General features: G+C 39.4%; 1 protein-coding gene across 3 annotated transcripts in view; it reads left to right on the top strand.

Annotated features, from left to right (window-relative positions):
* The window catches only part of HSD17B7 (hydroxysteroid 17-beta dehydrogenase 7), a 32485-nt gene extending 9085 nt beyond the window's left edge, over nucleotides 1-23400 (top strand). For 2 of the 3 annotated variants that reach the window (XM_060142230.1, XM_060142229.1), the window contains exons 5-9: nucleotides 3117-3311; nucleotides 6867-6971; nucleotides 7886-7942; nucleotides 11347-11445; nucleotides 21558-23400. In XM_060142230.1, the coding sequence (XP_059998213.1) occupies nucleotides 3117-3311; nucleotides 6867-6971; nucleotides 7886-7942; nucleotides 11347-11445; nucleotides 21558-21659 (558 nt within the window). In that variant the 3' untranslated portion in view covers nucleotides 21660-23400. Of the gene's footprint in view, nucleotides 1-3116; nucleotides 3312-6866; nucleotides 6972-7885; nucleotides 7943-11346; nucleotides 11446-21557 lie in introns of those variants that run through there. The other variant, XR_009539201.1, reaches the window with a different exon arrangement.
* Nucleotides 23401-23874: the final 474 nt, after the last annotated feature.

Below are 23874 nucleotides of genomic sequence, written 5' to 3'. Positions count from 1 at the left end.
CACATTACATTTAATAGTCAAATCTCCTTAGGCTCTTCTTGGTTGTGATAGTTTCTCACACTTTCCTTGTTTTTGAAGACCTTGACAGTTTTGGGATTACTGCTCGGGTATTTGTACATGGTCCCTTGATTGGGATTTGTCTGTTTTCCTCATGGTTAGATTTGAGAAAATGTGTTTTTAGGAAGAAGACTACAGAGATGGAGTGCCATTCTCATCACATCCAATCAATATGTTTTATCAGTATTGATGTTCTTTTTTTTTTAAACATCTTTATTGGAGTATAATTGCTTTACAATGGTGTATTAGTTTCTACTTTATAACAAAGTGAATCAGTTATACATATGTTCCCATATCTCCTCCCTCTTGCGTCTCCCTCCCTCCCACCCTCCCTATATCACACCCCTCTAGGTGGTCACAAAGCACGGAGCTGATCTCCCTGTGCTATGCGGCTGCTTCCCACTAGCTATCTATTTTACATTTGGTAGTGTATATATGTCAGTGCTACTTTCTCACTTCATCCCAACTTACCCTTCCCCCTCCCCATATCCTCAAGTCCATTCTCTATGTCTGTGTCTTTATTCCTGTCCTGCCCTTAGGTTCATCAGAACCTTTTTTTTTTTTTTTTTAGATTCCATATATATGTGTTAGCATATGGTATTTGTTTTTCTCTTTCTGACTTACTTCACTCTGTATGACAGACTCTAGGTATATTGATGTTCTTTTTGATCCCCTGACTTGAATCAGTGTTTGTCAGGTTTTTCCACTATTAAGTTACTTGTTTCTTTCTCCCTTTACATACTGTACTCTTTGGAAGAGTTACTATGTGTAGCCCACACTTAAGGGGTTGTGCTTGACCTCCTTAAGAGTAGAGTAGTTATTGCAAGTAGCTCTCTGCAAGGGAGATTTGTCTATTTTCCTCCACTTAAATCTTTTTCCAATCACTTATTTATTGGCCTATTATTCCTCAGTAAAACTGAAAAAAATCATTTGTTATATCCATGCAGATTCATGGATATATGTTTTTCTCCTTTGTATTATAAATACTACTTTATTTTCTTGCTCAAATTATTTTAGTTTGGGCCATTGGGAGCTCTTTCCGTTGGAACCTCTATATCTTTTTTAAAAATTTGTTTATTAAAAATTTTATTGAAGTACAATTGATTTAGAATGTTGTGTTAGTTTCAGGTGTACAGCAAAGTGATTCAGTTATACGTACATGTATGTGTGTGTGTATATATGTATACACACACACACACATATCTTTTTTTTCAGATTCTTTTCCCATATAGATTATTACAAAATATTGAGTATAGTTCCCTGTGCTATACTTGTTGGTTATCTATTTTTTATATGGTAGTATGTATATGTTATTCCCAAATTCCTAATCTATCCCTCTCCCCCGACCTTTCCTCTTTGGTAACCATAAGTTTGTTTTCTGTGTCTGTTTCATAAATAAGTTCATTTGTATCATTTTTTTAGATTTCACATATAAGTGATGTCATATGATATTTGTCTTTCTCTGACTTACTTCACTTAGTATGATAGGTCCATCCATGTTGCTGCAAATGGTATTATTCCATTCTTTTTTATGGCTGAGTAATATTCCATTGTGGCATATATATCTATATCTATATCTATATCTCACATCTTCTTTATCCATTTATCAGTCGATGGACATGTAGATTGCTTCCATGTCTTGGGTATTATAAATAGTACTTCAATGAACATTGGGGTGCATGTATCGTTTTGCAGTATGGTTTTCTCCAGATGCCCAAGAGTGGGATTGCAGGATCATATGGTAGCTCTATTTTTAGTAGAGCTCCTCCATACTGTTCTCCATAGTGGCTGTACCAGTTTACATTCCCATCAGCAGTGTAAGAGGGTTCCCTTTTCTCCACACCCTCCCCAGCATTTATTATTTGTAGTCTGGTATGAGGTGACACCTCATTGTAGTTTTGATTTGCATTTCTCTAATAATTAGCGATGTTGAGCATCTTTTCATGTGCCTCTTGGCCATCTGTATGTCTTCTTTGGAGAAATGTCTATTTAGATCTCCTGCCCATTTTTTGACTGGGTTGTTTGTGTTTTTTTTGATATTGAGCTGTATGAGCTGTTTGTATATTTTGGAAATTAATCCCTTTTTAGTTGTATCATTTGCAAATATTTTCTCCCATTCTGTAGGTCGTATTTTTGTTTTGTTTATGGTTTCCTTTGCTGTGCAAAAGCTTTTAAGTTTAATTAGGTCCTATTTGTTTATTTTTGTTTTCATTTTCATTACTCTAGGAGGTGGGTCCAAAAAGATATTGCTGCAATTTATGTCAAAGAATGTTCTGCCTATGTTTTCCTCTAGGAGTTTTATACTATCTGGTCTTACATTTAGGTCTTTAATCCACTTTGAGTTTATTTTTGTGTATGGTGTTAGAGAATGTTCTAATTTCATTCTTTTACATGTAGCTGTCCAGTTTTCCCTTCACCACTTATTGAAGAGACTGTCTTTTCTCCATTGTATATTCTTGCCTCCTTTGTCTTAGGTTAATTGACCATAGCTGCATAGGTTTATTTCTAGGCTTTCTGTCCTGTGGAACCTCTATATCTTCGATGTGCCCTCATCATTATGGCTTTCTGGTTTTGTTTTGAGCACATCCTTTCTGGCATCACATGATGTTTAAGACTCATCTTACGTATTTCCTATCCCAGTCTTAGAATCAGCCATTTTCCTAAAGAGATCTGTTTCCTTTTATTGGAGAATGGTATTAGAAACCAAGGTCTGGGTGCTTATTGCTGTTGAGATAGCATTTGCTTCTAGGCTCTCAGCTAACAGAGCAAGGATGTATCTATGTGCATACTAACCCATTTATGTATAAATATCTGTAAATATTTTGTATGTAACCATCTGAATCTTTATTAAGCTAATCATGAGTTCACACTGATGTCTCTGACTCTAATCCCTTACCACATAGATCAGTCTAGTCTCTTCTCTTGTGTACCTGTGTCCCATTCTACCAATGACATACCTGTTCAATTCTAGTGTACATTTATATTGGTTTCAAAATTGTTATCTTGTATTCCCCCAGTATATTTTGATACATTTTTTGTTTCTTTTATTCCTCATTCAGATTCGGGAACTGGAATCTCTCCTGTGTCATAGTGACAGTCCATCTCAGCTCATCTGGACATCATCTCGTAATGCAGTGAAATCTAATTTCAACCTTGAGGACATCCAGCACAGCAAAGGCCAGGAGCCCTACAGCTCTTCCAAATATGCTATTGACCTTCTGAGTGTGGCTTTGAACAGGAACTTCAACCAGCGGGTGAGACCTGTCTCAGTGATATGGAAATGGCAGGGCAGTGATTTCTGAACTACCACTGATTTCCTAGTAAGATGGCTGGCTTTCTAGTAACTCTTGTAGTTTAGAAGATGAAATATTGTTTCTTGAGCAGGATTGCTATGAGGACAAGATAAGACATGATGAAGACTGATAGTTGGTGTATAGGAAAGTTTTAGGGCCGAGATGATTAGCTCCTGACCTTTTAGATATATGGGGGTTCACTCACCATTCCATAGCTCTTCAAGAGCTATATTTTATATAACAGAATGATACTACTAACAATGTCAGTAGTTACTGTTAAGCATTTGCTATGTTTTAGGTGCCGTCCTTTTTATCTATGTATGTCATTTAATACCTTTCCCATCATAGTAAGGTAGGTCTGAGTATTCCCATTTTCATATGAGGACACGAAAGATTGGAGCCCTTAAGTCATTTACCCAGAAGTCACGCAGCTAGTAAAGGGTAGAGCTCAGAGTTGAGCCCACGGCTAACTTCATAGCTTGGATTTTTCCCACTAAGCCATGCGGCCACCCAGTGTTTATTATATCTGATGTTATAGGACAGTTGGTACTTAGAAAGCCTTCTGGAGCGTGGTGACCTTTGGTGAGGCTGCAGAGCTCTGTCTCTGTGAGGACCCGGGTTTTGAGAGCAGCTGTTGTCAGTCATGCTGGCTCCTTGTGTCCTCTGTGGTCTGGAACTTAGTGCTTCTTTGTGTGTCTCTCTTGCCCAGGTCTAAAATCTTAACTGGAAATCTCTGGTCTTTCCCATGGGCATTTTCCTTTGTTTGCTTTGACTGTGTTTTTTGAGTGTGGGACTGGGGAGAAATTTAATTCCACTAATATTTACAAAAGACTGACCATTTTTAGGGTACTGGCTCAGGCTCAGAATCGAGGAGGAAGGAAAAATAAAAAGACAGTGCAGAAACTATCTGCCCTTAAGGGACGTTCTTTGATCACACTTTAGGTACAGCAATCTAAGCCTTACATAATGGTCTAGACCTGGTTGATTCTGCAATGGAGACCTTCATCAGGTGGAATTCTCACTTCTGAGAACTGGCTCTTAGAATCAAGCCTCTTAGTGAAGAGGGTGGTATAAAAGTAGAGTCTATGAGCATATTCTCTAGAAATGCATTTGAATCCTTGGTTTGTCACCAGCTTTGTAAACTTGGACAAATTATTTAATCTCCTTGTACTTCAGTTTCCTTATCTGAGAAACAGGGATAATAATAGGGCCTGCCTCATAGATTTGTTGGGAGGCTTGAATGATGGGATTGGTACGAAGCAGTCACAGCCATGCTTTGTGCTCAGAATGTGTGTGTGTGCTTGTGTGCGTGTGTGCATGTGTCTGCACACATGTGGGCGTGAATGCGTGGGGGGTGGGAGGGTGTGTGCTTGTGTGCATGCATACACGTGTGAGTGTGCCTATCCACATGCACGTGTGGTTTTTTGGGTGTGTGCATATGTATATGAATGTGATTGTATATGTGGTATGTGTGCTTGGGTATGGGTGTCTGTGGTCATGTGGTCTGCACCTGTGTGTGCATGTGCTTATGTGTGTTTGTGTGTTGACTGTTCTTCTTCTTGTTATTATTTGAGCTCAGTGTGTTGGTCCAGTTGTGAGCCTCCTCCTGAGATTTCTTGAGATGTTTAAAAACTTGTCACAACTGCTTGTGCTCTGGAAACTCCCTTTTAGGGGTAAGGTCAGAGTGGATTAGCTTCTCTTTTCATAATAAGCTCTGGGATTTTGCTTGTCTTAATTGTCAAATAAGTTTTGGGATTTCATCTTTTACAGAAAAGGGAGATTTAGCTAATGCTGCCGCCTCCTAAAATCTGTGTGATTATTTTGCAGCCTGTGATTTTTCTCCTTGGCTTTTATGAATAGAGAAGTAGCTAATAAAGAACTACCTCCCTTTGAAGCCTTGTATGACTGGAAATGTTGTTAGGTCTGTACAAGCTACCTGAAAGACTAACCATCCATGAATGGCCCCTCACACAGGCCTTGTGGAAGTACTCAGGGTCGTCACACTCATTCCCTAGGATTAAACGTGGGGTGACTGTAGTCTTGGATAAGACGGCCTCCTTGCTTGTTTCTTTTGTTGCTTAATGTCAGAAAGTTGTATGTGTTGGAAGCCCTGGATTTTAGTTCACAGATGTCTTCATTTAGGGCTGAAAAGGCCCTAACTGTTCCTGGCTAGTTCCCAGAATAAGAAATTTTCCTTAGCTATCTTTGGGGCAAAATATTCTTGGGAAGAATTTTTGGTCTCTAAGACTCCTGACTTTTTTCAGAGGACTGTTGGTAAATCAGGGGGACTCTCGGGGGCTGGATTATCCGTGTCAGGCACCTCCAGGCCCTTGCAGCACTGAATAAAGAAGAAGACCTTCCAGCTTTTGATGCTCAGGGTACTTTCTGTCCACTGAACTGACTGTGCTACACTGGCATTTTCTATTTTTGTTTAAAAGAAAAATAATAAGATTAAAAGTAATAAAAATATAAATTAAAATGGTCAACATCAAAATAAGGTAAAATGCAGTGAAAATTAAACCAAATAAACTAGTAAAACAAATCCCAGTGCTCCAAGGATTACTAAAGACCACCCAGGGCCTCTTCTATTACTAATACGTGCTGTATGTTAACTGGGGCTCTCTTTATAGAACAGATCTTTCTAAAATGATGAGTCCTGAGCTAAGAACCTGATTTAGAGATCTTCAGTTGGAGGAGGTCTTTGTGGAACCACACACAGCCCTCATTCCTCTCTGATGCCAGGAGCTCCCAACTCAAGCTGGAGATATGGACCTTATATACCTGCAGGGAAACAGACACAGTTGAGGTTTAGTTGTATTTACTAGATCAGAAACTTCTTGCAGGCAGAGACTTTACTGTGTATGTCTTTTTTATCTTAACTGCTTATTATTTTTTTAACATCTTTATTGGAGTATAATTGCTTTACAGTGGTGTGTTAGTTTCTGCTTTATAACAAAGTGAATCAGTTATACATATACACATGTTCCCATATCTCTTCCCTCTTGCGTCTCCCTCCCTCCCACCCTCCCTATCCCACCCCTCCAGGCGGTCACAAAGCACCGAGCTGATCACCCTGTGCTATGCGGCTGCTTCCCACTAGCTAATCTACCTTACGTTTGGTAGTGTATATATGTCCATGCCACTCTCTCGCTTTGTCACAGCTTATTTTGATTGGTCAGCTGATCTTCAATTAAACTAATAACATGGAAAACTCAGGTAACCAGGTCCTGCTTTTCTCGTCCAGCTTCAAGCTTGGTTATTCTTTTTTCTCTAAGTTTCTTGAGAATAGAGACTTTATCTTACTATTTTTTGCATCCTGAGTGCCTCTCATTGTGAGTTCTCAGTACATGATTCTTAAACTGAAATGGTCTACCCAGCTTCAAGGACAACTTAGAGCATAGATCCTTGATGCCCTGGTTTGCTGGCTCATTTGTGTATCTCCTTTATTAACTAGCACATAGGTGACTCAAAGTATATTGAATTAAAATTAATTGCTACCCCTCTCTGTGTTCCCAGGGTCTGTATTCCAGTGTAGCGTGCCCAGGTACGGTGTTGACCAATTTGACATATGGAATTATGCCTCCCTTTGTGTGGACGTTGATCATGCCAATCATATGGCTGGTAAGTGATGAATACTTCTTGTCTTAGTTTACTTAAGCTGTTCGAGTTGGAACCAAAAAGTTGTGTTTAAGGGTTGGGAAATAAGAAATTGAATCTAAAGGTGGCAGAATTCCATTTCATTCAAGGGTTTTGACGTTACTTAGTATGTAATCTCTGCTTCATACTATCTGATATTCCGACTGTACCACCATCTGAGTGTCCACTTTTCTTTAAGGGAATGTTTCTTTGGTCATGCACCATAGATCCCAAGAGTTCTATGATTATATAATTTTGGGAAACCTGTGTTCACATATTATTGAGACGTATATTATGTCTCAGTAATATGTTATATACGTCTCAGAGACATATTAATACGTCTTTTGTTACCCAAACGTTATTGACTAGAGACGTTTCAATATTCATAACAAATTACCGGCTACAGGCATTAGTTTCTGCAAAAATCCCCTGGTCAATAACGAGTTAAACGATATCAAACTGGATTTCTCTGAGCTTTTAATGTAGTCAGATGCATTAAAAGTTCCCCAAAAGTGTATGATTGTGCATTGTATGATCATAGAATCATGTTTTTGCTTGTTTGTTTTGTATTTTGACCATCTTGCAGGACCAGTGTCCTCCAGCACACATTAGAAAATGTTGCTTTTAGGAAATGTCCCTCCTTGTAGAGCTCAGGAAAAAAATATCCCTCCATTATAGCAGGCAGAGAAAAAAGATGAGAAGGAAATATGCCTTCATGTTAAAAGTGGTTGATTGGAGTAATGGAGATTAAGTGATATTTCTTATTTAGATTTCTTATTTTTTGAAACTTAAAAAATGCTCTATAATAAGAAATGCAGGTTGTCTTTTATTAATATTTAAATGAATAATGCTTTTGTGACTAAACCACCACGAAATGACTATGGTTTTCTTTTTCTTAGTTCCGCTTTTTCGCAAATGCTTTCACGTTGACACCATACAATGGAACAGAAGCACTGGTATGTTAACTAGAGTTTTAATATATTGTATTCACTTCACAGATGTAGACTGTAAGTTCACTGGTTTAGAAACAATCAACAGAAAAGATAAGAGAACAAGCTCTGAATAATCAAGGTCCTGTTTAGGACTAAGTTCTGAGCATTAGGAGTGCACTTTGAAAGTTTAGTATGTTTCATGGCACTGGATACCATGGTTGTGGGGACAGCACTTCTGTAGAAGCAAAATACATGAGCAGCCGGAGGAGAGCACAGCGTGGAATACTGCAGCGGCAGGCAAAGCAAGACGGTGGCTGGGCAGTCAGTGTGAGATTTCCTGTGGAGAAGGTGTGTTTCATGGGTCAAGAGTAGAGACAACGAAGTCCAGCTCCATTTCCTTATGGGAAGGTTCTCTTTTCTCTGTTAATATTCGAGAATCGAGTTGTTACTTTATTAGAAAACAAGTTCGTTTCCTTATATCGCACATGTGTGGATTGCATGTGTTTCCTCATCAATGGCAGACATTAGTAATGGATCATAATACTCTGTTCTGTTTACATAAATGATGTCTCTGAGTGTTTTTCAACTCAAGGCCCAAAGACATCCACTACTAATGGATCAGAATCATCATACAAGATGAAATTTATTTGTCCTCTGTGCTTTACACCATCTGGTTGAAATTCTATTGTACTAAAGTCAGTTCTGTGTGTGTGTGTGTGTCTCCCTCACTCCATTTAGCTCCCTCAGGATTTTTGCTAGGCATCTTGAAAACCCGAGAGCCTAGCACTGTAGTGCTCATACTTAACAGATTCTTAAATCGTGGCTGAATTGAAATTAAGGCAAACGTTAAGGGAATTGACTTGGCACTCTTCTTTTGGTAAACATTGCAGAAACAAATGCATTGATTGTAGAGACACACAGTAGAAGCAAGTACTTTTAAACTAATTTTAATTATTTCTTAAGGTATATGTCAAACTATTTAAGATAATGAATAGTCCTTTAGGGCACTCATTCCGCACATTTATGTCACTGAAAATCAAGTCTAGAGGTCAAGTATATATTGAGTGTCGGTGGTGTGGAAATAGAAGTCAAAATCTAGTTAGAGGTCAAAAAAGTTACTAAGGAGCTTAGAGTCATGTTTAGAAAAAAAGAATGAATAGAGAAAATAGACAAGAAAGTCAGACATTCTGTCATCTGGTGGCAAGTACTGTAGGAATAATCAGAAAGGAGGATCACAGTGGGGCTGGAGTAGTTGGAGGAGGCTTTGTTTGCTGAGTCGGGCTTAATCCGGGCTCTGAAGGATAGGTTGGATTTGGATGAGATGAGCAGCATGACCCCAGTGTCACAGTTTTAAAAGTTTGTTGTGACCCTGCTGTAATTTCCTTCAGTGTGGATGGGTAGGAGGTAATTACCACTTAGTGATGGTTATATATGCTGGTGGATACAAATGAGGGTTTGAGCACACCACGTGTGTAGCAAGAATCTCTTCAATCTTTGGATAAGTTTTATCTCCTTAAATGGTTTGAACCTGAGTGGCCTAAAGCACAGTGGTTAAGAATGTGCTATATATAATTCTATTACTATAGAATTATAGTAATTCTGTTCAAATTCCATTTCTCCAGTTTCTGGCTGTGAACCCTTGGGCACATGTTTTTCACTCATCTAAGCCTTTTACTATTAACTGTAAAATAGGAATTATAGGAGTAAATGAGAGAAGGCTTATTGTAAAGGATTCTGTGTATTTCAGCATTTGAGATTTTAAAGAAGACCATCTTAATGAAACAAGTATAGTTCTGGCATGTGAACTGACAGATCAATGGAACAGAATAGAAAGTTGAGAATAGGCCCATAGCATACAGGGATTTGGTGTATGATAATGATGGCCTTCCAAAACAAGAAAAGATGGTTTATTCAGAAAATAATAGAATAGGATCTTTTCTAATTACCTTACTGTCAAAATTCTAGGTAAGTTAAAAGATCCATAAAAATTAAAATATATAGTTACTAGAAAAAAATACGGGGGGTGGGGCACTAAGATCCTACAGGCTGCTTGGTGCTGCCAAAAAAAAACAAAAACGGGGAAGTTATAAAATAATTTAAGAGTGTGGAGGCTTAGCTACGCCCAATAACCATAAAAGAAAAGACTGAAAATTTTGATTTAATAAAAGTAAAAAAATTATACATGACTAAAATTCTCACTACACATATACTCGAAAGAGTAACCACAAAGTGGAAGAACGCCTGCTACTCATACCATAGATAAAGGGTTACATTTTCTTAATATCTAAGGAGCTTCAACAAATCAAGAAAAACAACCTATTGGAACAATAGGCAAAGGACATGAACAGAGAGTTTTGAAACTGTTTTAATCATATGAAAAGATGCCTAATCTTACTCCTACTAAGAGAAATGCGAATTAAAACTATAATGAAAAACTGTTTTTCAACTCTGATTAGCAAAGATTAGAAAGTTTGATAATGTACTATATTGGCACTGGTCTAGGGAAATAAGCAATCTTCTACATTGCTGGGGGAGAGTAGACTCATATAGCCTCTATGAAGGACTCTTTGACAAGATCATTCAAAATAATAAACACACATACCCTTAACCCAGCATTTCTATCTTTGATATTTATCTTATAGATGTACTCAAACTTATATGGAATGATGTATTCATCATTCATCACAGTGAGGTTTGTAATAGTAAAAACTGGAAAGAACCTCTAGGTCTAGCAGTTGAAAACTGATTATATAAAGTGTGGCACATCCATGAAATGGAATACTGTGCTACTTTAAAAGAGAATAAAATTTTCATATACTGATTTGAAAGTATCTCCAAGGCCTGTTCAAGTGAAAAATGCAAAGTGTGGAGTAGTGTGTATATTTTGCTTCCATTTGCATAAGAGAAATGGATATATATGTTTTTAAGCAAATAGACTTCCTTAGAAGAATATACAAAACAGTAGCATGAGTGTTTGCTTCCAGAGAGGAGAGCTGGGTGGCTAGAAAATTGGGGAGGAAGACTTTTTACCACGTACATCTTTTGAAAGTTGTACGTGTGTGTGCTTATCTATTAATAAAATATCACATCAGTGACCCATACTTTACTGTGGCGTGAGCTGAGTATCCACTCTGAATAAGCTCCAGACCACATGCCATGAACTTTAATCTGGGGATTAAGAGAAGAGACAGCTAAAATATGGTTTTTTGCTTTAAATAAAAATTTCACAGGATGCTATTAAGCAGGCTGCCCTACTGTCTTCCTTCGAATTATAGTAGTGGTTCATGAAGGCATCACAGTGAGCTGATGCTGTTCAGGAGGACTTTTAGAATTTGTCTGGGGCTCTGTAAAGTGCCGATTGTACATCCCCTCCAGCCTCACTCACCTTGGGCAGAAGAGAAGAATCCTGACACCCTCTTCTTTTCCAGGTTTGGCTTTTCCACCAAAAGCCCGAGTCTCTCGATCCTCTGGTGAAATATCTGAGTGCCACCACTGGCTTTGGAAGCAATTACGTAACGTCCAAAAAGGTGAATGTTTCCTTTGTTTCACTGAAGAGGTTGCTGCTGGGTTCCTGACCAGCCCTACCAGCTGCCCAGCTTCTCTCTCCTGGGCCTCCCGTCTCCGCTCGCTGGCATCATGTGGGCCTGTTTTCATTTCTTTCTGCTCTCTCCTGCCTCTCAGCCATGGCACACCTTCTCTCCACCTAAACTGCTCTTACCCTTCTTTCTACTGATTCATTTCTACTGTTTATCTTTAAGATCACAGCTTTCACGTGACCTTTTACATCAGGTCAGATGCTTTCATGCTAGGCTTTTTTGACCTCTTATGCCAGTTCTGCGTAGTATTCATTCAGTAGCGGGCCCCCTTGTCCAAGGATAAGCTCCATGAGGAGCTTATCATTCCTAGCATGTTCCCTTGCACATGGCAGGTGCTCAAGAAATGTGTCACAAGTTGGATGAAATATAAAGCTTCTTTCTGAGTGAAGTTAGCCTCCCTTTGAGTGTTCAGTTCCACTTATGACAACTGTTAGCTTTAACAGACGGGTGTTTTGAGGAGGTACGGGATGGAGTTTGGAAAAAAAATGAATGCTGTGTTTTGTAGACTCTGTGTAACCTAAAATGAAATTAAACATAGTTACAGGAGCCTTCCCTGGTGGCACAGTGGTTAAGACTCAGCACTCCCAATGCAGGGGGGCTGGGGTTTGATCCCTGGTCAGGGAACTAGGTCTCGCATGCCACAACTAAAAATGATCCCGTATGCTGCACCTAAAGATCCCACACGCGGCAACGAAGATCCTGTCTGCTGCAACCAAGATGCGGCACAGCCAGATAAATAATAAAAATAAACCTAGTTACATATTAGAAAAATGAAAAAAGTTTTATTTTGACCCTGTAAGGGATTAATTTTGTTGTTTTTTTTTTTTTTTTTTTGGCTGCATTGGGTCTTCGTTGCTGCACGTGGGCTTTCTCTAGTTGCGGCGAGCGGGGTCTACTCTTCCTTGCAGTGCACGGGCTTCTCATTGCAGTGGCTTCTCTTGTTGCAGAACACGGGCTCCAGGTGTGCGGGCCTCAGTAGCTGTGGCTCACGGGCTCTAGAGCACAGGCTCAGTAGTTGTGGCGCACGGGCTTAGTTGCTTTGAGACATGTGGGATCTTCCTGGACCAGGGCTCGAATCCGTGTCCCTCGCATTGGTAGGTGGATTGGTAAGCGGATTCTTAACCACTGCGCCACCAGTGAAGTCCTAATTTTGTTGTATTTTTGTCATGAGTAAGGTTTACTTTAGCTTCCCATTTTTCACTGCCTATCTTATTGTGAGGAGGAATCGGCATAAAATAAAATTAGATTGAAGCAAATAAGTTAGCTAAGTCAGAGTCAAAATTGTCAGTGATCTTGTCTATGTCAGTAGCTTGAGGTCTAAGGGGAACCAGGCTCTCTGCTTCCCGTGGTATATGTTTACTGAAAATGAACCTATGAACCTCCAGTGTTTCCCAAAATACCTTTTGTGGGATAGTTCCTTGAGAAGATTTGCAGAAAGCAGTTTGTCAGCCAAGTAAATTTGAGAAATGCTTCATATTATATGTCCCTCTTTCAGAGACATGCACAATGCACATTAGCCCAGTAAAGACTTTGAGAAGTTGATACAGTTACGAAATATGCGTGACGTGTTTCATCCTGCTGCTTGCAAGCTATTCTTGACTATACAATTTTTTCTTTTCTCTTTAAATTTTACATAATGCTTAACATCATCCCAAAGAACACACTTTGGGAACTCTATTGTAAACTAATGAGCTTACTTTTAGGCCCTCAGAATTTGTTTGGACTTACTATCAATTGATCTTGAAGGAATAATTGGTTTACCAAGGGGAGAAAATGTTTAATTCTATAAACCAAAGTATTTTATTAGCATTTCATAGAAATGCATTGCAGAATGTTGTTTTTTTTAACACATTTATTGGGGTATAATTGCTTTACAATGGTGTGTTAGTTTCTGCTTTATAACGAAGTGAATCACTTATACATATGTTCCCATATCTCTTCCCTCTTGCATCTCCCTCCCTCCCACCCTCCCTATCCCACCCCTCCAGGCGGTCACAAAGCACTGAGCCGATATCCCTGTGCCATAGGGCTGCTTCCTACTAGCTATCTATATTACGTTTGTTAGTGTATATATGTCCATGCCTCTCTCACGCCCTGTCACAGCTCACCCTTCCCCCTCCCCATATCCTCAAGTCCGTTCTCCAGTAGGTCTGTGTCTTTATTCCTGTCTTACCCCTAGGTTCTTCATGACACTTTTTTTTCTTAAATTCCATATATATGTGTTAGCATATGGTATTTGTCTTTCTCTTTCTGACTTACTTCACTCTGTATGAGAGACTCTAGGTCTATCCACCTCATTACAAATAGCTCAATTTCATTTCTTTTTATGGCTGAGTAATATTCCATTGTATATATGTGACACATCTTCTTTATCCATTCATCCGATGATGGGCACTTAGGTTGTTTCCATCTCTGGGCTATTGTAAATAGAGCTGCAATGAACATTTTGGTACATGACTCTTTTTGAATTTTGGTTTTCTCAGGGTAAATGCCCAGTAGTGGGATTGCTGGGTCATATGGTAGTTCTATTTGTAGTTTTTTAAGGAACCTCCATACTGTTCTCCATAGTGGCTGAACCAATTCACATTCCCACCAGCAGTGCAAGAGGGTTCCCTTTTCTCCACACCCTCTCCAGCATTTATTGTTTCTAGATTTTTTGATGATGGCCATTCTGACTGGTGTGAGATGATATCTTATTGTAGTTTTGATTTGCATTTCTCTAATGATTAATGATGTTGAGCATTCTTTCATGTGTTTGTTGGCAGTCTGTATATCTTCTTTGGAGAAATGTCTATTTAGGTCTTCTGCCCATTTTTGGATGGGGTTGTTTGTTTTTTTGTTATTGAACTGCATGACCTGCTTGTAAATTTTGGAAATTAATCCTTTGTCAGTTGCTTCATTTGCAAATATTTTCTCCATTCTGAGGGTTGTCTTTTGGTCTTGTTTATGGTTTCCTTTGCTGTGCAAAAGCTTTGAAGTTCCATTAGGTCCCATTTGTTTATTTTTGTTTTTATTTCCATTTCTCTAGGAGGTGGGTCAAAAAGAATCTTGCTGTGAGTTATGTCAGAGAGTGTTCTGCCTATGTTTTCCTCTAAGAGTTTGATAGTTTCTGGCCTTACATTTAGCTCTTTAATCCATTTTGAGCTAATTTTTGTGTATGGTGTTAGGGAGTGATCTAATCTCATACTTTTACATGTACCTGTCCAGTTTTCCCAGCACCACTTATTGAAGAGGCTGTCCTTTCTCCACTGTACATTTCTGCCTCCTTTGTCAAAGATAAGGTGTCCATATGTGCGTGGGTTTATCTCTGGGCTTTCTATCTTGTTCCATTGATCTGTTTTTTGTGTCAGTACCATACTGTCTTGATTACTGTAGCTTTGTAGTATAGTCTGAAGTCAGGGAGCCTGATTCCTCCAGCTCCGTTTTTTGTTCTCAGATTGCTTGGGCTATTCGGGGTCTTTTGTGTTTCCATACAAATTGCAAAATTTTTTGTTCTAGTTCTGTGAAAAATGCCAGTGGTAGTTTGATAGGGATTGCATTGAATCTATAGATTGCTTTGGGTAGTAGAGTCATTTTCAAAATGTTGATTCTTCCAATCCAAGAACATGGTATATTTCTCCATTTATTTGTATCATCTTTAATTTCTTTCATCAGTGTCTTATAATTTTCTGCATACAGGTCTTTTGTCTCCTTAGCTAGGTTTATTCCTAGATATTTTATTCTTTTTGTTGCAATGGTAAATGGGAGTGTTTTCTTGATTTCACTTGCAGATTTTTCATCATTAGTATATAGGAATGCCAGAGATTTCTGTGCATTAATTTTGTATCTTGCTACTTTACCAGATTCATTGATTAGCTCTAGTAGTTTTCTGGTAGCATCTTTAGAATTCTCTATGTATAGTATCGTGTCATCTGCAAACAGTGACAGCTTTACTTCTTTCTTTACGATTTGGATTCCTTTTATTTCCTTTTCTTCTCTGATTGCTGTGGCTAAAACTTCCAAAACTATGTTGAATAAGAGTGGTGAGAGTGGGCAACCTTGTCTTGTTCCTGATCTTAGTGGAAATGCTTTCAGTTTTTCACCATTGAGGATGATGTTGGCTGTGGGCTTGTCATATATGGCCTTTATTCTGTTGAGGAAAGTTCCCTCTATGCCTACTTTCTGCAGGGCTTTTATCATAAATGGGTGTTGAATTTTGTCAAAAGCTTTCTCTGCATCTATTGAGATGATCATATGGTTTTTCTCCTTCAATTTGTTAATATGGTTTATCACATTGATAGATTTGCGTATATTGAAGAATCCTTGCATTCTTGGAATAAACCCCACTTGATCATGGTGTATGATCCTTTTAATGTGCTGTTGGATTCTGTTTGCTAGTATTTTGTTGAGGATTTTTGCATCTATGTTCATCAGTGATATTGGCCTGTAGTTTTCTTTCTTTGTGACATCCTTGTCTGGTTTTGGTATCAAGGTGATGGTGGCCTCGTAGGAGTTTGGGAGTGTTCCTCCCTCTGCTATATTTTGGAAGAGTTTGAGAAGGATGGGTGTTAGCTCTTCTCTAAATGTTTGATAGAATTCGCCTGTGAAGCCATCTGGTCCTGGGCTTTTGTTTGTTGGAAGATTTTTAATCACAGTTTCAATTTCAGTGCTTGTGATTGGTCTGTTCATATTTTCTATTTCTTCCTGATTCAGTCTTGGCAGATTGTGCATTTCTAAGAATTTGTCCATTTCTTCCAGATTGTCCATTTTATTGGCATAGAGTTGCTTGTAGTAATCTCTCATGATCTTTTTTATTTCTGCAGTGTCAGTTGTTACTTCTCCTTTTTCATTTCTAATTCTATTCATTTGAGTCTTCTCCCTTTTTTTCTTGATGAGTCTGGCTAATGGTTTATCTATTTTGTTTATCTTCTCAAAGAACCAGCTTTTCGTTTTATTGATCTTTGCTATTGTTTCCTTCATTTCTTTTCCATTTATTTCTGACCTGATTTTTATAATTTCTTTCCTTCTGCTAACTTTGGGGGTTTTTTGTTCTTCTTTCTCTAATTGCTTGAGGTGCAAGGTTAGGTTGTTTATTCGAGATGTTTCCTGCTTCTTAAGATGGGCTTGTATTGCTATAAACTTCCCCCTTAAAACTGCTTTTGCTGCATCCCATAGATTTTGTGTCATTGTGTCTCCATTGTCATTTGTTTCTTGGTATTTTTTTATTTCTTCTTTGATTTCTTCAGTGATCACTTCGTTATTAATTAGTGTATTGTTTAGCCTCCATGTGTTTGTATTTTATACAGATCTTTTCCTGTAATTGATATCTAGTCTCATGGCGTTGTGGTCGGAAAAGATACTTGATACAATTTCAATTTTCTTAAATTTACCAAGGCTTGATTTGTGACCCAAGATATGATCTATCCTGGAGAATGTTCCATGAGCACTTGAGAAAAATGTGTTTTTGGATGGACTGTCCTATAAATATCAATTAAGTCTATCTTGTTTAATGTATCATTTAAAGCTTGTGTTTCCTTATTTATTTTCATTTTGGATGATCTGTCCATGGGTGAAAGTGGGGTGTTAAAGTCCCCTACTATGAATGTGTTACTGTCGATTCCCCCTTTTATGGCTGTTAGTATTTGCCTTATGTATTGAGGTGCTCCTGTGTTGGGTGCATAAATATTTACAATTGTTATATCTTCTTCTTGGATCGATCCCTTGATCATTATGTAGTGTCCTTCTTTGTTCTTTTAATAGTCCTTATTTTAAAGTCTATTTTGTCTGATATGAGAATTGCTACTCCAGCTTTCTTTTGGTTTCCATTTGCCTGGAATATCTTTTTCCATCCCCTTACTTTCAGTCTGTATGTGTCTCTAGGTCTGAAGTGGGTCTCTTGTAGACAGCATATGTATGGGTCTTGCTTTTGTATCCATTCAGCCAATCTGTGTCTTTTGGTGGGAGCATTTAGTCCATTTACATTTAAGGTAATTATTGATATGTATGTTCCTATTCCCATTTTCTAAATTGTTTTGGGTTCGTTATTATAGGTCTTTTCCTTCTCTTGTGTTTCTTGCCTACAGAAGTTCCTATAGCATTTGTTGTAAAGCTGGTTTGGTGGTGCTGAACTCTCTCAGCTTTTGCTTGTCTGTAAAGGTTTTAATTTCTCCATCAAATCTGAATGAGATCCTTGCTGGGTAGAGTAGTCTTGGTTGCAGGTTTTTCTCCTTCATCACTTTCAGTATGTCCTGCCACTCCCTTCTGGCTTGTAGGGTTTCTGCTGAGAGATCAGCTGTTAACCTTATGGGGATTCCCTTGTGTGTTATTTGTTGTTTTTCCCTTGCTGCTTTTAATATGCTTTCTTTGTATTTAATTTTTGACAGTTTGATTAATATGTGTCTTGGTGTATTTCTCCTTGGATTTACCCTGTATGGGACTCTCTGTGCTTCCTGGACTTGATTAACTATTTCCTTTCCCATATTAGGGAAGTTTTCAAGTATAATCTCTTCAAATATTTTCTCAGTCCCTTTCTTTTTCTCTTCTTCTTCTGGAACCCCTATAATTCAACTGTTGGTGCATTTAATGTTGTCCCAGAGGTCTCTGAGACTGTCCTCAGTTCTTTTCATTCTTTTTTCTTTATTCTGCTCTGCAGTAGTTATTTCCACTATTTTATCTTCCAGGTCACTTATCCGTTCTTCTGCCTCAGTTTTTCTGCTATTGATCCCATCTAGAGTATTTTTAATTTCATTTATTGTGTTGTTCATCGTTGCTTTTTTCATCTTTATTTCTTCTAGGTCCTTGTTAACTGTTTCTTGCATTTTGTCCATTCTATTTCCAAGATTTTGGATCATCTTTACTCTCGTTATTCTGAATTCTTGTTCAGGTAGACTGCCTATTTCCTCTTCATTTGTTAGGTCCTGTGCATTTTTATCTTGCTCCTTCATCTGCTGTGTTTTTCTGTCTGCTCATTTTGTTTATCTTACTGTGTTTGGGGTCTCCTTTTTGCAGGCTGCAGGTTCGTAGTTCCCGTTGTTTTTGATGTCTGTCTCCAGTGGCTAAGGTTGGTTCAGTGGGTTGTGTAGGCTTCCTGGTGGAGGGGACTAGTGCCTGTGTTGTGGTGGATGAGGCTGGATCTTGTCTCTCTAGTGGGCAGGTCCACATCTGGTGGTGTGTTTTTGGGTGTCTGTGGCCTTCTTATGGTTTTAGGCAGCCTCTCTGCTAATGGGTGGGGTTGTGTTCCTGTTTTGCTAGTTGTTTGGCATAGGTTGTCCAGCACTGTAGCTTGCTGGTTGTTGAGTGAAGCTGGGTGCTGGTGTTAAGATGGAGGTCTCTGGGAGATTTTCGCTGTTTGACATTATGTGGAGCTGGGAGGTCTCTTGTTGACCAGTGTCCTGAAGTTGGCTCTCCCACCTCAGAGGCAGAGCCCTGACTCCTGGCTGGAGCACCAAGAGCCTTTCATCCACACGGCTCAGAATAAAAGGGAGAAAAAGTAGAGAGAATTAGTAGAAGTATGAAGAAATAAAGAAAGGAGGGAAGGAAGGAAGGAAGGAAAGAAAGAAGGTAAAGTATAATAAAGTTATTAAAATTAAAATTAATTATTAAGAAAAAAATTAAAAACCAAGGACGGATGGAACCCTAGGACAAATGGTGGAAGCAAAGCTATACAGACAAGATCTCACACAGAAGCATACACATACACATTCACAAAAAGAGGAAAAGGGGAAAAAATCATAGATCTTGCTCTCAAGGCCCACCTCCTCAATTTGGGATGATTCGTTGTCTATTCATGTATTCCGAAGATGCAGGGTACATCAAGTTGATTGTGGAGCTTTAATCCGCTGTTTCTGAGGCTGCTGGGAGAGATTTCCCTTTCTCTTCTTTGTTCTCACAGCTCACAGGGGCTCAGCTTTGCATTTGGCCCTGCCTCTGCATGTAGGTCGCTAGAGGGTGTCTGTTATTTGCTCAGACAGGACAGGGGTTAAAGGAGCCGCTGATTCGGGGGCTCTGGCGCACTCAGGCCGGGGGGAGGGAGGGGCACTGCGTGCGGGGCGGGCCTGCGGCGGCAGAAGCCGGCATGACGTTGCACCAGCCTGAGGCCCGCCGTGCGTTCTCCCGGGGAAGTTGTCCCTGGATCCTGGGAACCTGGCAGTGGCGGGCTGCACAGGTTCCCCGGAAGAGGGGTGTGGAGAGTGACCTGTGCTCGCACACAGGCCCCTTGGTGGCGGCAGCAGCAGCCTTAGCATCTCCCCCCCGTCCCTGGGGTCCGTGCTTTTAGCTGTGGCTCGTGCCCGTCTCTGGGGATCGTGCTTTTAGCCACGGTTCGCGCCCGTCTCTGGAGTTCCTTTAAGCAGCGCTCTTAAACCCCTCTCCTCGCGCACTAGGAAACAAAGAGGGAAGAAAAAGTCTCTTGCCTCTTCGGCAGGTGCAGACTTTTCCCCGGACTCCCTCCCGGCTAGCCGTGGTACACTAACCCCTTCAGGCTATGTTCAAGCCGCCAACCCCAGTCCTCTCCCTGTGCTCCGACCGAAGCCCGAGCCTCAGCTCCCAGCCCCGCCCGCCCCGGAGAGTGAGCAGACAAGCCTCTTGGGCTGGTGAGTGATGGTCGGCACCGATCCTCTGTGCGGGAATCTCCCCGCTTTGCCCTCTGCACCCGTTGCTGTGCACTCCTCCGTGGCTCCGAAGCTCCCCGCTCCGCCTCCCGCAGTCTCTGCCCGCGAAGGGGCTTCCTAGTGTGTGGAAACCTTTCCTCCTTCACAGCTCCCTCCCACTGGTGCAGGTGTCGTCCCTATTCTTTTGTCTCTTTTTTTTCTTTTGCCCTACCCAGGTACGTGGGGAGTTTCTTGCCTTTTGGGAGGTCTGAGGTCTTCTGCCAGCATTCAGTAGGTGTTCTGTAGGAGTTGTTCCACGTGTAGATGTATTTCTGGTGTATCTGTGGGGAGGAAGGTGATCTGCACGTCTTACTCTTCCGCCATTTTCCCAGCACTGCAGAATATGTTTTAACCTTTGATTAATTTGGGGAAGTCAGCTCTCTGCTCTGTTTAAAGGTTGGGTTGAACTAAAGAGAGCTATAATGTCTTTTCCAGTTACAACATGAAAAAACACTAATATGATTGAACGAATAGAAATATTTTTTCCAAAATGTTATAAAGTTTTCTTTCATTTTTTAGCCTTTTAGCTTCATGAAGAAAGAGGCTTTTTTTAAGTTTAGGCTCTGTGTTGACTTGGAAAGAGATAACAAACACATGATAGGGGCTGAAAGTTTGCTTTTACATACAGTGTGTAAGTTAAAATTAGATTTTCTACATAAAAGAGAAGAGTGTAAAATAATAGTGGATTAAACAAGATAAAAGCTTAGGTTTCTCGCATGTAAAGCAGTTTGGAGAGGCAACCTTAGGCTGGCCTGGCAGCTCTGCAAATTATCAGGTGCCCAGGTTCCTTCAGTCATCCCTGAGGTGTGGCCCTCATCCTTATAGCTCAGGGGAGCCACATGGAAGAAGGGAGAAAGAAAGGGGTGCCCCATTCCTTTTAAAGAGAGTCCTGGATAGGTACCATACAACACTTACATCTCATTGGCCAGAACATGGTCACCTGGTACCACTAACTTCAGTGTAGGCTGGAAATGTAGTCTTTCATCTGCAGGGCAGTGAGCTCAGCTAAGATCAGGGCTCTTTTTACTAAAGAATGTGGATATTAGGAAGTAAGTAGCAGTTGGAATTAAAAAAAAAATTTCTTGATTTTCCTCTCTTGGCCTTTTTTATATCACAGATGTTTGGTGTCTTCTGTTACTAGATACACAGCAGTTAGGGGAGACAGCAAAGCTCAGATCTTTCAGTCTTGCTATTTAAGGGAAGCATCAGTAGGCTTGGTGAGTGTTGGAGTTTGGATGGAGAGCTAATGTGTCCTCAGGATTCCTAACATTCCCCACATGGCTGCCACCACAGCCCATTCCAACTGGCCCTATTTTGGGTTCTCTTACCTGTGTTATTTAAATGGCTCCCTTTTATTCAAATACTATTCATTTCATTTTTCCTTCGTAGTCATCCCTATCTTTGTTTCTTTTCCAGATAGACCTAGATGAAGACACTGCTGAAAAATTTTACCAAAACTTACTGGAACTGGAAAAGGATATTAGGGTCACCATTCAAAAAAGCAAAAACCAGAGCTGAAAATGGTGCTCTCTGAGCACCATTTTCATGCCTTCTGTGGATTCTGGAGCACCTGGGTTTCTGAGTTGGACGGTGTGCATTTGTGGTAAACTGTGAGTTCTGATTTTCTCTTTGTTTCAGAATTACCTCTATGACTGTGTGTGTGTTTGTGCATGTGAGAAAAAGATTGATAAAATATAATATATTCTTAAGAATGGTGTTATATCAAAATTGTCCTAAGTGTCCATCATTGGATGAATGGATAAAGAATATCTGGCACATATATACAATGGAATGTTACTCAGCCATAAAAAGAAACGAAATTGAGCTGTTTGTAAGGAGGTGGATGGACCCAGAGTCTGTCATACAGAGTGAAGTAAGTCAGAAAGAGAAAGACAAATACCGTATGCTAACACATATATATGGAATTTAAGAAAAAAAAATGTCATGAAGAACCTAGGGGTAAGACAGGAATAAAGACACAGATCTACTAGAGAACGGACTTGAGGGTATGGGGAGGGGGAAGGGTAAGCTGTGACAAAGCAAGAGAGTGGCATGGACATACATACACTACCAAACGTAAAATAGGTAGTGGGAAGCAGCCGCATAGCACAGGGAGATCAGCTCAGTGCTTTGTGACCACCTAGAGGGGTGGGAGGGAGGGAGACGCAAGAGGGAAGAGATATGGGAACATGTGTATATGTATAACTGATTCACTTTTTTATAAAGCAGAAACTAACACACCACTGTAAAGCAATTATACTCCAATAAAGATGTAAAAAAAAAAAAAATTGTGCTAGTCACAATTTGTTTATTCTGTGAACTGCAGCCCAAGCTACACTTCATGGGATGAGGTGTAGACTTGAATAATCATGACACAGACACACACTGGTTCTCCTTTTCACCTGCCCCAGCAGGAGGAAATACTGCCCATTCTCTGAGTGGCCATCTTAGCCTTGTTCCTTTCGAGTAGTTTTCCTAGGTCTTGTACCTTATTTCTTCTTCCACATGCTGCTTTTACCAATCCTAATACAGATGCCCATGTAATTAATCATAGTAACAAAGAATATGTATTTGGGCCACTTGAATTATTTTTTTCTTATTTTAAAAATGTCTTTTATTGAGATTGATTTAGTCCATGTTAATAGTGGGCCTGACCTTTAACACAATTTGCAAATTTGTTTATTACTTACCCACTCGTTTTCATGACATTTTAGTGGATGTAATCTTGCAGCAAAAATGATTTATTCAGATTGTTTCAATGAAATTTTCCAATTGAATAATTACTGGTGGAATGTCTCCTGGTATCAGTAGTGGTCGAAAGTGGTTAGGACTTAGTTTGCATGATATGAAGACAAAATGCTAAGATGCTTAGATGTTTCAACCAACACCTGTAATATAACAGTTACAGTTTGAATGAGTTAATGTGAAAAATTATATGTAAATATAATTTCTTTACATTTTAAAGTATGGATTTTTGGTTATACTTTAAGTTTGTTGCTAAAGATATTTTTAATAACAATAAACGTGAAAATGAGGGCTGAACACTGTCTTCAAGAAAGAAGGGTAAAGTTGGAGAGCTGAAAGCAGAGCTGGTTTTTGATCTTCTGTTCACTCGCTGTTAATTGGGAAGAAGGACTTTGTTATGGATCTCAAACTCTTCATCTGTGAAGGAATTATCTTTCTGCTTCCTTTGTTCATGGGTATGAAGTGAGCATTAAATGCAATAATATGTGAATGAATAAAGAGCATTTTTTGAGAATGATGACTACAAAGTTTTTATTAGAGATTAATAAGCCAGAGTATCATAGTTGAAATATTACTGTGTAAGGCACTGAGTGACCATGTCCCACCTAACTGAGAGTTGGTTCTGTTTCCTGAATGTTTTGTTTTAAATTGAAGTACAGTTGACTTACAGTGTTTCAGATGTACAGCAAAGTAATTCAGTTATTTATATATATGTATATTTCAGATTCTATTCCATTATAGGTATTACAAGATATTGAATATAGTTCCCTGTGCCATACAGTAGTTCCTTGTTGTTTATTTTACACATAGTAGCATGTATCTGTTAATCCCAAACTCCTAATTTATCTCCCCCAGCCCTGCTATCCCCTTTGGTAACCATAAGCTTGTTTTCTTTGTGAGCCTATTTGTTTTATAAATAAGTTCATTTGTATCATATTTTTAGAATCCATGTATAAGTGATATCATGTGATATTTGACTTTCTGTCTG

The sequence above is a fragment of the Lagenorhynchus albirostris genome, chromosome 2 (genome assembly GCF_949774975.1).
Source record: "Lagenorhynchus albirostris chromosome 2, mLagAlb1.1, whole genome shotgun sequence".
NCBI classification, from domain to species: domain Eukaryota; kingdom Metazoa; phylum Chordata; class Mammalia; order Artiodactyla; family Delphinidae; genus Lagenorhynchus; species Lagenorhynchus albirostris.
The sequence above is the reverse complement of the archived record's forward strand: the minus strand, read 5'-3'. Positions and strand labels throughout refer to the sequence as shown.